Below are 16234 nucleotides of genomic sequence, written 5' to 3' on the forward strand. Positions count from 1 at the left end.
GGGTGGCAGACTGGCTCAACTCCAAATTTCTCAAATGACTAGCTGTACAGTCTTAAGGCATTACTGAACCTCTCTGTGATATGAATCCCATAGGCTCATATGTTTAAACGCTCAGTTACTAAGGAGAGGCATTATTTGATAGGAATAAGGAAGTGTGGAGGAAGTGTGTAACTGGGGCTGGGTTTAGGGCTTTGAATGCTCAAGCTAGACCCAGTGCCTCTTTTTCTTCCTGCTGTCTGCCAATCCTGACATAGACCTCTCTGCTACATCTCTAGCACCACGGCTTCCTGTGTGCTGCCACACTGCTTGCCCTACTGACCACGGACTAAACTGCTGAATGTGAGCAAGCGCAGTTACAAGTCTTTTTTTAAGTGTTGCCATGGTCATGGGGTCTCTTCACAGCAAGAGAACACTGATTAAGAGACTCTCTGGGCCTCAATTTCCTTATCTGTAAAATGCAGATAATCAAAGTAGCGCTTTCTGTTATTGCAACTGAGGACTCATGCAAAGGCTGACAGAAGTCTGAGCAGGCACTTAATGCTGTGTGCCATCATTTATAGCTAACTTGACTTTGGGATGGACTTCACTGGCAGAGGGAAGGCTCAATATCCATAGATCCTTGGCCCAATTCTCAGCACCAAAACAAGAAAAGAACCAAGAAATCTCTTTAAGCATGCTAATTAAAAGCTGGTTTAAGGGCTGGAGGGATGGCTCAGCAGTTAAGAGCACTGATGACTCTTCCAGAGGTCCTGAGTTCAACTGCCAGCAACCACATGGTGGCTCACAACCATCTGTAATGGGATCTGATGCCCTCTTCTGGTGTGTCACATACATAAAAGAGTGAGGAACTTAAAAAAAAAAAAGTTGGTTTAAAAGCACATCTGAGTCTCACTACAGGTCTTACATGTAACTCTGGCATCAGTGTTTTTAAAGTTTAAAAGTGTACCACAGAAATGACAGGACAATGCTTGCATTACTACTGTTATCCTAGCTCAGATACCAAAGATGCAAAATTGTAATTCTTATATGTAAAACTCTCAGAAGCCACAATGCACACAATCACAATTACAGCTGGAACAGTCCACTGCAGTGAACACCTTCCAGGGGCTTGCTATCCTCAGATGGCTGCTTCTCTAGAATGCTGCTCCCCAGAAGCTGCCATCTGTATCGCACCACATGCCTAACATCATTCAGCTCACGGTAAACAGCCTGAGTTGTTACAGAGGCCACTAGTAGACGGCTAGTAGACGGCTAGCTTGCTGTTTGGAGGCCCTTCCCATTCTCAAACTAGTTCTGCATATAACAGTGTCTATAAACCATCACATTAATCACTAAAATGCGACAGTGGTGAAACAGTATTTGTGATGAAAATTAAGAGTGTGTTTTGTAAAAGTCCAATAAAAGGAAAGCAGTGAAAAGTTTGGTACGGATGTGGTCAAAACTGAAAGACTCTACTCTCAGTGCTCTGCAGATACCGTTCAGAGTTCTTAATATTGGGTTAAACATGTTTGAAAAAGAGGATACAGCTTAATGCCCCAGATCTGAAGCAAAAGTTATGGTGCTGAATTAAATTAGCAAATAAAAGAATTATCAACCTTTTCTTCCTTTAAAAAATGTTCTTTTTTTTTTTTTTCATTGTTTCTGGCATGTCTCTATGTGTGTGTGTGCACGTGAGTGCAAGCAGCTCTGCCGAAGTGGTGGCATCAGATGCACTTTGAGCTGCCGTTTTGAGGTTGTGAGCTGCCTGATATGGGTATTGGAACCAAATTCAGGTTCTCTGCAAGAGCAGAGTCCACTCTTAACTACTCAAGAGTTCTTTCAGGCCCACATTTCCCCCTCTTTTTAAAACTGTGCCTCCCTCTGAGATCGTCTGATTGGAGGTCAGAGGAGGTATCACACTCCTTGGAGTTGGAATTATAGTCATTTCTAAGGGGCACATATAGGTGCTAGGAGCCGTTTATATACTGTGACAGGGCTCTTATTTAACTCACCTCTATAAAGCTACCTTAAATACTTATTACTGCGTTTAAGGTAGGTTTAAAAAAAATCCAGTTTTATCTCACTTTTCAAACTGATAGAACCACTGCAAGATGTACTTTATTAGGGAGAGCCTCTACCTTGCTTTGCTTTACATGTAAAAATTTCCACAACTGAATTCAACCTAAATCTAACAATTTATAAAACATGGAATGCTTAGTTAAATTGCACGGAGAGTAAACAACGAAGAAGAATTCGAGCCTTCTCAGGAAGTCTGCTCCTGCTATACCACCACGTGGCTGCTGCCCGGGTCCAGAGAGGGCTCAGCTTTTACCCAGCACTCTGCCTGGTGCATTAACCTTTACCCCGTGCCCTGTGAAGACGTGTGCTAGGAACTATAAATGCAGAGAATACACAGGAAGAACATAGTAAGACAGTATATGATACGCTTAGAACAGAATTAAGTGACCACATACCTGTTTTTGATGTGGTAATATATCGCAAGAGCTACACTGTAAAATAAAACACAGGAATTCAGTGTTCCATAAACACACTCATCATGTCATGTACTAGGCACTATGGGTAAATACATTTAATTATGAGCCACACAGTTCATGGGAAAAGCCCCCCTTCCTCCAGTGCTGACAAGATTATACTCCATACTCGGGAGCCCTGGTAGTCAAGCCCAGGACTTTAGATTATTGCTGGAAATACAGATAACCGGGGGAGGGGGACTACAGCTTTTCTATCAGATTTTAAGCTTTCCTCACTTTTAAAATGCAGGTACTATATAAAAATACTACAAATAAAACTTACTTAGGAGCCTCCAATTCATGGCCTACTCGGTTAGCAAATCATTAGTTGCTTTCCTATCTACCAGAAAGAGAAACCGAGCTGCACAAACAGTGGGTGGTATTCCTCTCACACCTCACAGTGCTATCCAGCACTGCCACTCACCCCAAAATGGCACTGTGACTTACCCAAAGCACTGTCTGAAAACTGTCTAAAATTCTCAAATATATGAATGTAACAAACATTCATTCTCCTCAAATTTCTTTTCTAATATAAAATACATTATACTTACCACACGAATTTTGGAAAGTTTAGAAAGCATAAAAACAACTCTGAGGTAAGATGTAGTTCAGTGGAAAAGTGCTTGCCTAGCATGTGTATTGCCTTGTATTTGATTCCTGGTACAGGGGGAAATAACTTTAAAGCATTCTTTTTAACCAAGAATGAACACTTGTGATCCCATCACTTGGGAAGCAGGAGAATTGAGTTTGAGGTGAGTATGGGTACAAAGAAAGAGTATGTCACTAAATAAAATACACACACAGACACAGACACAGACACAGACACAGACACACACACACACACACACGCACGCACACGCATACACGCATACACCACAAAACAAAACAAAACAAAACAAACAACAACAATCAAAAAAAACCCACAGAAAATCAAAAACCAATCTTTGGCCCCCAAAAAACTACTATCAGTTTGAGATAGTCAGTTATTATTTTTACTTATATGTGTGTGAACAAAGAAGCTGGCATCCTATGCTTAGACAGCCATGTTGTTGCTTTTTTTTTTTAACTTTTAGGAAATATTGATAATAAACACGATTTTTAAAAGCTACTAGCTATATTTCATAATTTGACTTTTGACTAGTTACTGAATCATTCTCTGTGGCTAAATATTTAAACTGTATGTACTATTTGGTAATTAATTCACACCACAGTAAACAGGCTTACACATATCTGTGCAACTTGTGGTTATCTTACGTTTACGGGAGAGCATCCTATCTATACTGGGATGACTTGGTAGGCGGGGGTCCCAACACAGACTGCAGGTGTCTTTGTGCTCCCATCGTGTCCTTTCAGGGCAGAATCACTGACACTCACCTTGAACGTTTTGATAAAACCTCTTCCTTCTGAATAGACAAATGGCATAGTTTTCATCATGATCAAGTATACTAACTACTTTTAAATTATCTTCTTTAATTAATAATTGTCTAAAATTCTTTCTACTCTTTTTGTCTTACTTCAAATATAAAAAAGATGCCTCAAAGTTATTTTCTTTGCCTCTAAAAACAGACCACTGGTAGGATTTCAATGTGCTCTGGTTCCCAGAGAATAATAGCATTCTATAGACTGCCAGAGGTCAGGATGACAGGAGTGACAGCAGAGACTAAAGCCAGCTCTCAGACATCTGAGAATGTGTGTACTGCGTCTCCTGAGACTGAAGCAGAACAGACCCTAGCACGGGACCAAGAGGCAAGTAACCAGTCTTTCCTCCTAAATCGCTAAGGATCTGAGCTGATGAGGGGCGTATGCTAAGATAAAATGGATTCCGAGTTAAGGTAATACTGTTTTCAGAGACTCTTCCCATACATTCATAGCCTTACCACAGTCCCTATATTCTAAATCAGATATTTCAGGTTCAAACAGCAGATCAGAATTTCTGACGAGTACATGGTTTGTGCCCTTTTCTTCTACCTGATACTCTGGAAATACTCCATCCTTCTCTCTCATCTCTGGTTTGCTACTGGGAAGAAGCGTCAATGAAACCTGGTAGCTTGAGCAGCTGCCAAGAACTACACAGCACAGACACCAGACTTTTCACTTTTATCTACAAGCTCTCTGTACTGTCCATTTTCTAGCGGTGAGCTCCATCCTCAGAAGTGAGTGGGTTTAGTGAGGTCATTCACATAATTATCCTATGTACTATGTATAATGCATCTCTTCCCAGTTTCCCTAGGTGTATGCTCACGGGCCATCATCCCATGCTGGGGCAACGGGGCAAAGGAACCTTATGTGATCGAAGTGGCCTCCGATTCCCCATTACAGAACTAAGACACTGACCATGGAAGTTAGTTATAGTCCTCGATGCCTAGACTGAGTCAGTGACTGTCACATACAATCCTACACAGTGCCTCTAACTGAGTAAACTTTGCCCATGAAAACAAAAGTTTATAGGTGGTAATTTTAGTACTTCATGTGCTAAAATGAGTTGTTATTAGATGTGAACTTTCTTAAGGAAACAGAGATAAAATATCTAAGACTTTCATGCAAGCTGTAAAGTTCTCTGAAACCCCTTCCAAGGGTTGATGTTGCTGTCACTGTGTTGATGGAACAGGACTGTAAAGGAAAACCAGTGTTCTTTCCTTTTTTAAACAAGGAAAGAGAGTATACACACACACACACACACACACACACACACACACACACACACACACACACGCGTGACCCAAAGCCTCCCTCCATCTTTGTCCTCTAAGTCTATTTTAAGACAAGGCTCTGAGGCCCTGGTTAGACCATCCTACACTAGGCATTAATTAGCTCAAATCCCCATCTGAGACTGGAGGGAAAGGTCTCATTTCATTCACTATACAGTTGACACTATGTAGGATAGCTTCAGTCATAACAGAAAGGGCAAAATTGCCTATGTATATACACAAACCAATGGTCAAATTTTAGGTGATCAATGTTTAAAATAAGGTGAAATGCTAATCTCTCAATATTTACAATACACATGTCTGAATATTCTAAATAATACATCACTTCTAATAAACAATCTCCAAGTATCAGTGACCCTCACATTCAATAAACAGCTTGGCACCAGTGACGTTGAGAAGTCTGGACACTCAGGCCATTCAGTGAACACATCTGGAGACACAGCTCAGAGGTTACCAGCACAGGCTACTCCTACAGACGGCCCAGGGTTCAATTCCAAGCAATCACGTGGCAGCTCACAACACTCTGTAACTCCAGTCCCAGAGGGTCCTAGGCACTCTTCTGGCCTCCAGGGCACATAATGCACAAACATAGATACAAGCAAAATACCCACAATACACAAAACAAAAACACCTTGAAAAAATATCTTGTCAGACATTGTGGCCCATGCTTTTAAGCCCAGAACTTGGGAGGCAGAGGAAGGAAAATCTCTGTTAAGTTCAAGGCTAGCCTGGTCTATAGGTAGTTCCAGGACAGTCAAAACTAGAGAGACTTGTCTTAAAGCAACGCCACAAAAACAAACAGCCCCCCAAATTCAAAAACAAAGAAGTCTGCACACCCACCATTTGATGGTGTACTTGAGGTTTGGCTGGCTGACTGTGCTGTCGTCTAGAAAGATGGTGGAGCAGGAACTGTATTTCCTTGATGTCTGCCCTGGAGGATGCTAGAAAAAAAGATGATAATAGTTACACAAGACTTAAAGTTCCACCAAATGGTCCTTGCCAGCTAGTTTTTGTGAATTGGATAAAACCTGGAGTCATTAGAGGGAAGGAACCCCAATTGAGGAGGGGCCTCTACCAGACAGGTCTATGGGAATGTGTGTGGGCATTTTCTTGGTTAGTGGTCAATGTGGGAAGATCCAGCAAACTGTGAATAGTGTTACCCCTGAGCTGATGGTCCTGGGTGCTATAAGAAAGCACACTAAGTAAGCCATGAGGAGCGAGTCTATAAGTAGTGTTTCTTCATGGCTTCTGGTTCCTACAAATAGACTATGATTGGGATATTTAAGCAAGCTGAAAAAACCCTTTCCTCCCTAAATTGGTATTTAACACATCTATAGAAACCCTAACCAAGACATTACATTCCCCTTTTTTCTGAGATCAGACAGAAAGGAAACACGTTTTATCAAGAGCTCTGCCACACTTGCTAACAGAGCAGAACACTGGGCCACACTGGAATCTGTTTTGATCTCCATGCTAAGACGTTATCACCCCTAGTCCCCACCATCTTTATGGGGATCACGGAAAGCCTGTAGCATGCAGTGGACTAAGGCGGCATCTTAGTTCTATGCATTAAAATCAAGTTGAGAATCCACTGTACCTATTTCTCAAACCTTGATCAATTAAAATCCTCTTGGCTAATATGTTTAAATTCATACAACTTTATAAATGGAGGTATTCCTCTGTGAAGACTCACTCACTCTGAAGCAGAAGACTGGGCTTTGCAGGGATGACCTTTAGGCAACAGGTGCTCTTATGATTGTCATTTTTAGTAACTGCACAAGTTCAAGTTCTATCTAGAACTTGAGCTAGGAAACAGCTTCTGATAGGCAACATGAACTAACTAACATGACGGCTAACTGAATGCTAAGGGGACATTTGTCAAGTGTTTGGGAAACAGGGTTAGTAGACTTCCATCTGGGTAATTCTGGGTTAGAATGAAAAAAAAATCAAAGCACGCAAACAAACCTCCTTACTGCCTGACATTATTCTGACAGGGGGTGGCACTTTCAGAAACAAAACCCAAACACATCACAGATTCACCTGCCTTATTTGTCTACTTTCAGCAAAACTCCTGAGATACAAAGTAGCTGACCTAAGGCCCAGATGTCTGCTCGCCATGGTCACATCTGCTTCCTATCTGAGGGTTTCCTCGGGAGTGTAGAAACTATAAGCATCTTCAGCAACCTGAGAAAGGCATGAAAAATGCAAAACCCACAAGCTTCTCTTGCGAATACTCACTGCTCAGTATTTTAGGTGTCTGATTCCTTAAAACAGGACAAGAAGGCAGCACCAGTGGCGTACTGTGGAGTACTCTGTAAGCAGCGGGCAGGCCAGAGGCACCAGCCTTGGGCCACCAGGAGATGCTATGGGGCCACCAGGCTCAGACTCACTACTAGGTGCTCGTGTGTGGAAGGAACATGGAGAGAGCAAGTCAAGGTCAGTGTAGGATTTCAACATTAAGTTTATCCTGCCATTTCAGTAATCTACATTCTCCTTTCTATATCTTGGGATGCCATTAAAAGTAATTATCTCATAATAATAGCACTGAAATCATGTAATATTAAGAAATATAAGAAATGAAGGAAACTATGCTTATGACATCTGCATGCTTCAGGTGCAAAAATCTAGTGCCTCCACGGAATCAACAGATTCTGACATAAAAATCCACAATGAGTTACCATTCTAATAGGTATTTTAGAGATATGTTACAATATTAGTAATTCAAACAAAGCAAAAAGACAACAGTATTTTACTTCTAGATGTTGCGGGGCTTCAAATCTTTCTTTAGATAACTCCCTGAATATGAAACTGTGATACACAAAGTGCCAACAACTGGAGCTGTGGGGCAGTATGCTGCACTGCAGCAAAGAATGCAGCCTTAACCGCACTTCATCTATTGTTCAGTCTGTGAGTAAGAACATACACCACATATGCAAACCAAGGGGTCAAAGCCAGCTTAGTCTCTCACCAAGGCATCAGTCCTGGCCTGGAGGTAGCCCAGCTCTGAATCATTACATCCTAAAACCAAAACTTAGGGCTGAAACCCTTTCTAAGTTAATATTCCACTCCCAAACCACAGTTTTCTATAACTCGTCCCCCTACCCTCAAATTCCAGCTTCAGTGTCTCATCACTGTAGGTACAACTGGCCTCAAGCCACTGACTGAAGTTCTAAGAGTGCAAGCTGTCTTTGGCCTAAACCCTTATGGCACTAGGATGCTGAAAGCAGAAACCTACTAGGAGAGCCTGAGCCGGAGACTGAACTGAGCTCTTCCTTTAAGAGCACAGCAGGAGGCTAGGAATACCAAGGACCAACACCTAACCACAGTGCCACAACATGGACAGCTCTAACTTCTCAATGCTTCTGATGGTACCAAAGACCTAGCTGTGTTCACATCAGTCACAGGACACTCCCTCAGGCTTCGTCAGCCTTTAAATGCTGTTCAGCATGCTAGACGGCTCTGCAGCTTCAGCCATGCTTCATTATTGTCCTATGACTCTGAAAACAAACAGCATGCTTACACACGTGTGACAGACTCTACTCTCCCTGCACTGTCCCAGTCTGCTGGTAAAAAGACAGTGGTAAGAGGCACAGCAGAACATGATTACAAACCACAACAATGACCAGCACAGCACGATAATTCAAGGGTGCAATAGTGGGACTTTCATCTGGAAGGCAGCCAAGAGCAACCAAATTGGACTTAAGGCCCATTCAAAAGGAGGAAATTCATGTCTGGTACTATAACCTAATCAACTACCCATGGAGGGTGAGGCACTGAACCCTAAACTAGTATAATTCCCAACACCAGTCTAAATTTATCCTTGTATCTGCTGATAAGTGTAACTCTTTTTGATCAACAACCCCAAAACTTGTTTTTGTAGCAGATGGGGACATCACAGAAATTCAGACCTGGTCAAAATTCAAAGACCTACTAAATGTGGGGTGTCCATTGATACACCCGAGGTTCAGGAAACAGCATGTAAGATGTTCTGAGAAAAAAAAACTATACATACAAGCCAGATGACCAGGAAATCTACTGAGAAATAGAGTTTTCTATATATGACACAGAGTTGTATCCATGAAATCTTAACAATATAGCCACCTAACGAAGACTTTCTACAATGACCTAACTAGCTGATATCCCAAGGTAGAGGGGAGAAATCTCACAAGGTCCTATCCCTAGATAAAAAACTATAGGCAGTTAATGGCTGCTCAGTGAGAAAGCCGATCTTTTCTAGGGATGAGCTCCAGGATAAGCTATCTAATTCCAAGTGGTCATCCCTGAACACACATACATAAGAGCAATACTAAATAGATTCAGCAGGCTGTATTTATATAATGTGTTTCTCTCTTTCTCTGTTTCTCTATGTGTGTATGTGTGTACGACAGACAGGCAGACAGACAGACTGAATCAAAAAGTCGAGGAGTTGTTGCAGGGGGAAAGAATGTGATATAAATACATGACCATGTATAAAAATCTCAAGAAATAGTAATAAATGTTAAAAAATAAGAGGGACACAGCAACTGTAACATGAGTCAGATAACTGCCTGCCTGCTGGGTTATTTTGAGGAGCTCTTAGCTGAATTTACTTATCTGTGGAGCAGTTACAATAGCAGACCTGGCCTCATAAGGTCACACTATGAGGAATACTGGAGTTAGTGTTAGAAGAGGGCTGGTGTATAGAAGGCTCTGCTCTTGTACATAGTATATGTTTTTTAAAATGTTAAATGTTATAATGCCTTCAATATGGGATGTCTCCGAAATGTAGATCACAAAAGAAAATACTTAAAACAGTATTTTACTTAAAAAGAGGCTCGATGGGACAGACAGCTGAGAATTCCAGTAACCGCTGTCTTGGTGACAGAAAAGATAATCTCCTCTAGTGGTAACTAGCAGAGGAGCCAGGCAAGACTATCAGGAAGAATTATTTCCTCAGGATGCTTTATTTCCATTGCAGTAATAGCATTTTTCTTTCCATCAATGTATATTTTACTAAGTAAATTATGAATGTTAAACAAGATAACTGTAAAACTAATACTGAAACAAGTCAATGTATTTACACAATGCCCATAGAACAAAATAATTGACTATTTACACCAATGTCCACTGATAGATAAAGCTTGTTGGACTGCATGATGAAAAGCAACTATTATTACTCTGCATTTCAGTTACTGAGTCTATCTGGTTAGCAATCCCAACATTGATGACTGTCAGACGCAAGAAACAAGGGCCTGTACCCTCCACAGTGACCCTAGCCTTCACTCTATGGATCTTACCACTCACACTTAATCAAATCAGTAGGCAGAGCCTGCTTACTCTGTGGTTCATCTGTCTAGACTGCACACATGTACCTTGAAGGCATGTTCTTGTCCATTTGGTTTACCCTCCAGAACTCCTTGCTACTATACCTATGGTAGACTTTTTTGAGACCTTGAAAGGCATCCTGGTTCCTGGTTGAGGAGGCTTGAATCCCGGAGACACTAAAAGGGACAGTAAGCATTTCATCTGATTCCCAGGAAACCAGACCCTTCACTAGCCTGCAGCCCAAGATACCAGGCCCATCACTAGCCTACAGCCCTCCCTAGATTAGTGGCCATTGGGCAATGCCCCAAGTCTTTCACAGGTAGAGGATGTGATCTCTAGATAGATCTCCATTACAATGAGCTACCTAAAGGCCTGGAAGCTTAGCCAATGAATTTCCCTTCCCAGACACTCCTCCCTGCAAAAGGTATTTAATCTCAGGCCCATTCTGTGAAGTGGATACGGTTTTACTCATCCACTTTCCACCTTGACAATAAACGCCTTGAAACGGAGGACTGTCACTTTTCATTGGGATCTGCCATGGGGAGCTGTACAGAAGCCCTTCAACTACAGAGTTGCTATCTAATCTCCTAAAGAAATTCCCCCTGCGCCCAGACACCCCACCCCCAAACCTGCAGCCCACCGCCCAACAAGCCAAGGCCAAAGACTCTCCCTGTGGGACCAGCCGGAGTCCCCACCCCTTTCCCCTCCGACTGGGCTAGATCCAGCTCTGTGAGCCCCCACTCTGTTCTCAGATCTTCCCAGCGGTACCTGGATGCCCAAGAGCCTGAAAACTTGACAGCCTCCGGGACCCCCATGCCAGCTCCAGCTGTGTCCTGTGCCTCTCTACCTCCTGAGTGGTGTCCCGTGACTTCCCACAGCCAGACACCGCCCAGTGGTGGTGTCGGTTAAGCGTGGGCAAACTCTACAGACTATGTCCTCTCTATGTGGTACATACCCTGTATTCATCTCAGTAACATTGACCATGCTTTGTTCTAACCTGCATTCACTCAGCTGGACTCTGTCTAGGACCTGGACTTGAGTCACCAGATGAGAAGCAGCTATTCATTCGACTGGCAAGCTAGTAGCCAGCTCTTCCACCAAGCACAGGAAGTCTGCCTCCCCACAATAAATACAGGGTCCTGTGTGAGTTGACTGGGTGTGCCCAACAAACTGGCATCTCAAATCTCAGGGAGAACCTATGCCATCCTGAAGGAAAGGACATGTTCAGCAAAGTGGTACAGGAGAGGGGCAGGCAGACCCAAGGAGCCATAGATATTAGCCTGAGATGCACAAGTTCTAGGGAAGGGGCTGCAGGTAGGCTCAGGGGCCAGTGCTCAAGGATCTGTTCTCCATAGAGAGGCTGTGTAAACAACTCTCACAATCTGTTTGCAAGGGACACTTTTGCTCACCCCACTATCCTAGAGTGTCTGGTAAAGGTAGATTTTTTCACACTCAACAATGTCTGGCACAGGCCATACGTGCCCACCTTGATTTCAGTCTCTGTCGTAGGGTTCTACTGCTGGGACAAAAGCAGCATGACTACAAAGCAAGTTGGGAGGAGCTTATTCTGCTGACACTTCCAGATTACAGCCCATCACTGGAGGAAGTCAGAACAGAAACTCAAGCATAGCTGTAATCTGGAGGCAAAGCTGGTGCGGAGGCCCTGGAGAGGCCTCTTTACATGGCTTGATCAGCCTGCTTGCTTGCTTGCTTGCTTGCTTGCTTTCTTTCTTTCTTTCTTTTTTTTTAAATTAACTTGAGTATTTCTTATTTACATTTCGAATGTTATTCCCTTTCCCGGTTTCTGGGCCAACATCCCCCTAATCCCTCCCCCTCCCCTTCTTTATGGCTGTTCCCTTCCCCATCCTCCCCCCATTGCCGCCCTCCCCCCAACAATCACGTTCACTGGGGGTTCAGTCTTAGCAGGACTCAGGGCTTCCCCTTCCACTGGTGCTCTTACTAGGATATTCATTGCTACCTATGGGGTCAGAGTCCAGGGTCAGTCCATGTATAGTCTTTAGGTAGTGGCTTAGTCCCTGGAAGCTCTGGTTGCTTGGCATTGTCGTACATATGGGGTCTCGAGCCCCTTCAAGCTCTTCCAGTTCTTTCTCTGATTCCTTCAACGTGGGTCCTGTTCTCAGTTCAGTGGTTTGCTGCTGGCATTCACCTCTGTATTTGCTGTATTCTGGCTGTGTCTCTCAGGAGAGATCTACATCCGGTTCCTGTCTGCCTGCACTTCTTTGCTTCATCCATCTTGTCTAATTGGGTGTCAGCCTGCTTTCTTATAGAACTCGGAAGCACCCACAGTGAGCTGGCCCATCCCCCACTGATCACTAAGAAAATGCCTTAAGAGTTGGATCTTATGGAGGCATTTCTTCAACTGAGGCTCCTTCCACTCTGATAACTCTAGCTTGTGGCAAACAGACACAGAACCAAGCAATACAGTTCCCAAGGCCCTAATCTGTCCATGGCAGGTGGCAAAGCTTGCCCCTTGCTGTTGTTACTGTAAGAATGCATGCCCATTGATGTGTAGGACATACTCCCTAAATGAATTTCGTAACTTTCAACAGAATTGTACTTTTGGTGACAATGAGAGAGTCTTGCATCTCAGGACTTAATAGGATCAAATAAAATGCGCATTAAAAGTGAGGTAATATCAGAATCACAGATAAGGCTTGGCCTGATGTGAGGAGAGGGTGGTCCTGGACACAATATGCTCATGAGGATTCCTGCATACCCATACCCACTGGGGTGTTCTGCTATACGAGGTCTCTGCAGCCATAAAGAAAAGGAGGGGTTTTGTTTTTCGTTTTTTCCAAAACAGCTGCAGCTTTCTAATATAATAGTCATATATGTTTTAAGTTATGTTCAGAGCAGGGTCAAGACTTCAAGAACTGTACTAAAACAAACAAAGGCCTAGAGACAGTGGACACGTGAACACCTTTTATCTTAATCCTCCTTTCAGTCGATACAGTTTGCTTTTCCCTATTTAGCATAATGTTAGGCATAGATTGTGTATATATTCTTTAATAAACCATATTAAGATAGTCTTTGTCTCTTAGGGCTCTTATCATGAAGGTTGTTAGGTTTTGTAAAACAACCAACCAACCAACCAAAAAAAACTCTCTGCAGCTACTGAGATGACCATATATTCTCTCAAGTCCCTATCCCTGCCTCTCCGGAATAAAGCCAACCTGATCGTGGTATATTTTAATGTGTTTTTTAATTCAGTTTCCAAGTATTTTAATGAGAATTCGTGCATGTAAATATCCATGAAGAAGACTGAACAATAACTTTCCATTTTGGTTGTGTCATCTGTGGTAAGGTATTACTGAATTTGCAAAATGAGCTTGGTAACATTCCACTCTTTTATTTTCTAACTTTTCTTTCAACTTGAAACTACTTAGAATTCCAATTCCTTCATCTTAGCAGATTCTAAAATCTTAACTGAAATTTTACTGAGTCTTTTTAGTATTCTCCAAGAATACTGTATTGATAACAAGCATACTAGCTGTCTGACAAATTTCTCCTCCAATTAGAATAAATCTCTTAGAAGCAAAGTTCAGAATTCTAAACATTTCAGACTCTGGACTGTTCCGCTTCCTCCTTTACTCCCACAATTTGAGATATAGACTGAAACTAGCAAAGACTCCATTTCTTAGGGAATTCTCTTTCCATCACTCACAGCTCACAAGAAACAATCAATTCAGAGCTGTGTTACATTAAAAACAAAAACTACTGAAACCAGTGTTCTTAAAACGAAATGAATATAATATATGGCCACTTGGGAATCCTGTTCTTAGTAATTATATAACAAAGTTCCCTGAACTATAATCAAATACTAGAACAATGACATTAGCTGTTAATACAGAACCCGGAAGACTTGATCCACAAGCAATACGAAGAGCATGACCCTACAGAATATTTCCTGGTCAGCTTCCTGGTTTCCAAATCTATGTGCAGTGAAAAGAGCATGGAAAGGCCTGGCCACGTCACTCCTGATCGCGTCTTCTTTCCACCCTCCCTAGACTTCCCTCACTGTTGTAGTAGAAAGACTCACATTACATATGCTGTTGGCAGGAGGCAGGAGGAGGTCGGAGAAAAATAAAGCAAATTCAAATTTCCCTATGTTTTGGGAAGATTCTCAACTACAATTATCTACAACATTGTAATTTATAATCAGAGATTTTCACACTTTAGTTAAAAATATACTTAAGTATCTGATTTTCGAGAAAAACAAAAGCAAAACTTGAGCAAATTTATTTAAAGAAGTCAATTTTAAATAAATACCATGACACAAAGCTTTAAAATTTTTCATAACATCACATTTTTCTCTGTCCATTCTAACTACATCTAAAACCTGGATACAGAATCACCGACATGGTGATTAGAATATTAATCTAAGTCAGTTGTTTTAGCAGCTGTTGGTACTCCCAGACCATTTTATTCCTGTGCAAGAAACCTTGAGACGTTGTGACACCTTAACCCTTAAACCCCTCTGGCTCCTTCCCTCGCCTACGCCTGCCTCAATTCTCAACAGACAGGGCAGGGCTTCTACACCTGCTACGTGCGCGGCTCCTTCCCTCCCTACGCAGACAGGGCAGGGCTTCTACACCTGCTACGTGCGCGGCTCCTTCCCTCGGCTCCTTCCCTCCCTACGCAGACAGGGCAGGGCTTCTACACCTGCTACGTGCGCGGCTCCTTCCCTCGGCTCCTTCCCTCCCTACGCAGACAGGGCAGGGCTTCTACACCTGCTACGTGCGCGGCTCCTTCCCTCGGCTCCTTCCCTCCCTACGCAGACAGGGCAGGGCTTCTACACCTGCTACGTGCGCTGGCTCCTTCCCTCCCTACGCAGACAGGGCAGGGCTTCTACACCTGCTACGTGCGCGGCTCCTTCCCTCCCTACGCAGACAGGGCAGGGCTTCTACACCTGCTACGTGCGCGGCTGGCAGCCAGAGGAGCTTTTCCATCTGGAGGAAGTCACTTTCCCAGAGGCTATGGCTGTTAAAAGAGATTTTTCAACTGGACAGGATCTAAGATCACCTAGGAAACAAGCCTCTGGGCATGTCTGGGAGATTTTTAAGACTGAAGTAACTGAAGTAGAAGATAGACTTTAAACATGGGTGGCACAATTTCATGGGACAGAGCCCAGGCTACATAAAGGAGTGAGCTGAGTACCAAGATTCCGCTCTGCTTCCTAACTGCAAAGATGGAGCTGCTTCATGCTCCTGCTCCCATGCACTTCCCACTGTGATGGGCTCTACCTCAAGCTGTGAAGGAAATCACCCTTTCTTCTCCGAAGTGGTTTTCTCAAGTATTTGATTACAGCAATGAGAACAGTAAGCGGTGCAGCTAGAGTTGCTCTTATTTAACTGGAAACAGAGGGAACTCTGACCATTTCTCCTCACTTGCGTTTCTAGAGTAACGACGTTGTCTTTGTAGATTGCCTGAGTAATACACACTACACAGGTTCTTTAGAATCTCAAAGGAGAAATCAAACAACAATAAAGTTATATTACAAGTTATACAAAGGAAACTAGTTGTTCCAAAATGTAAGAACAACTTGAAACTTTTAACTGAGGATCCATAGTGAGAACGGAATCCTCCAGACTAGACTGTCCTGTGGAAGCAGAATTACAATTGTTACCTCTGAATTCAAGCTAATCCTTCTGAGAAGCACCCAGACAAGTTACAATCTTAGGTCTACTACTT

At 42.8% G+C, this 16234-nt stretch overlaps 1 protein-coding gene across 3 annotated transcripts in view; it reads right to left on the reverse strand.

Moving 5' to 3' along the window:
* The window catches only part of Ccny (cyclin Y), a 130211-nt gene that overhangs the window by 39227 nt on the left and 74750 nt on the right, over positions 1 to 16234 (reverse strand). For all 3 annotated transcript variants that reach the window (XR_015640906.1, XM_087591138.1, NM_001191833.1), the window contains 2 exon segments: positions 6059 to 6159; positions 2454 to 2489 (listed from right to left, as the gene is read on the reverse strand). Coding sequence is in view for 2 of the 3 variants with exons in the window: in XM_087591138.1 (XP_087447264.1) it covers positions 2454 to 2489; positions 6059 to 6159 (137 nt within the window). In the remaining variant the exon portion in view is untranslated.

This window comes from Rattus norvegicus, chromosome 17, assembly GCF_021556685.1.
Source record: "Rattus norvegicus strain SHRSP/BbbUtx chromosome 17, alternate assembly SHRSP_T2T, whole genome shotgun sequence".
Classification (NCBI taxonomy): domain Eukaryota; kingdom Metazoa; phylum Chordata; class Mammalia; order Rodentia; family Muridae; genus Rattus; species Rattus norvegicus.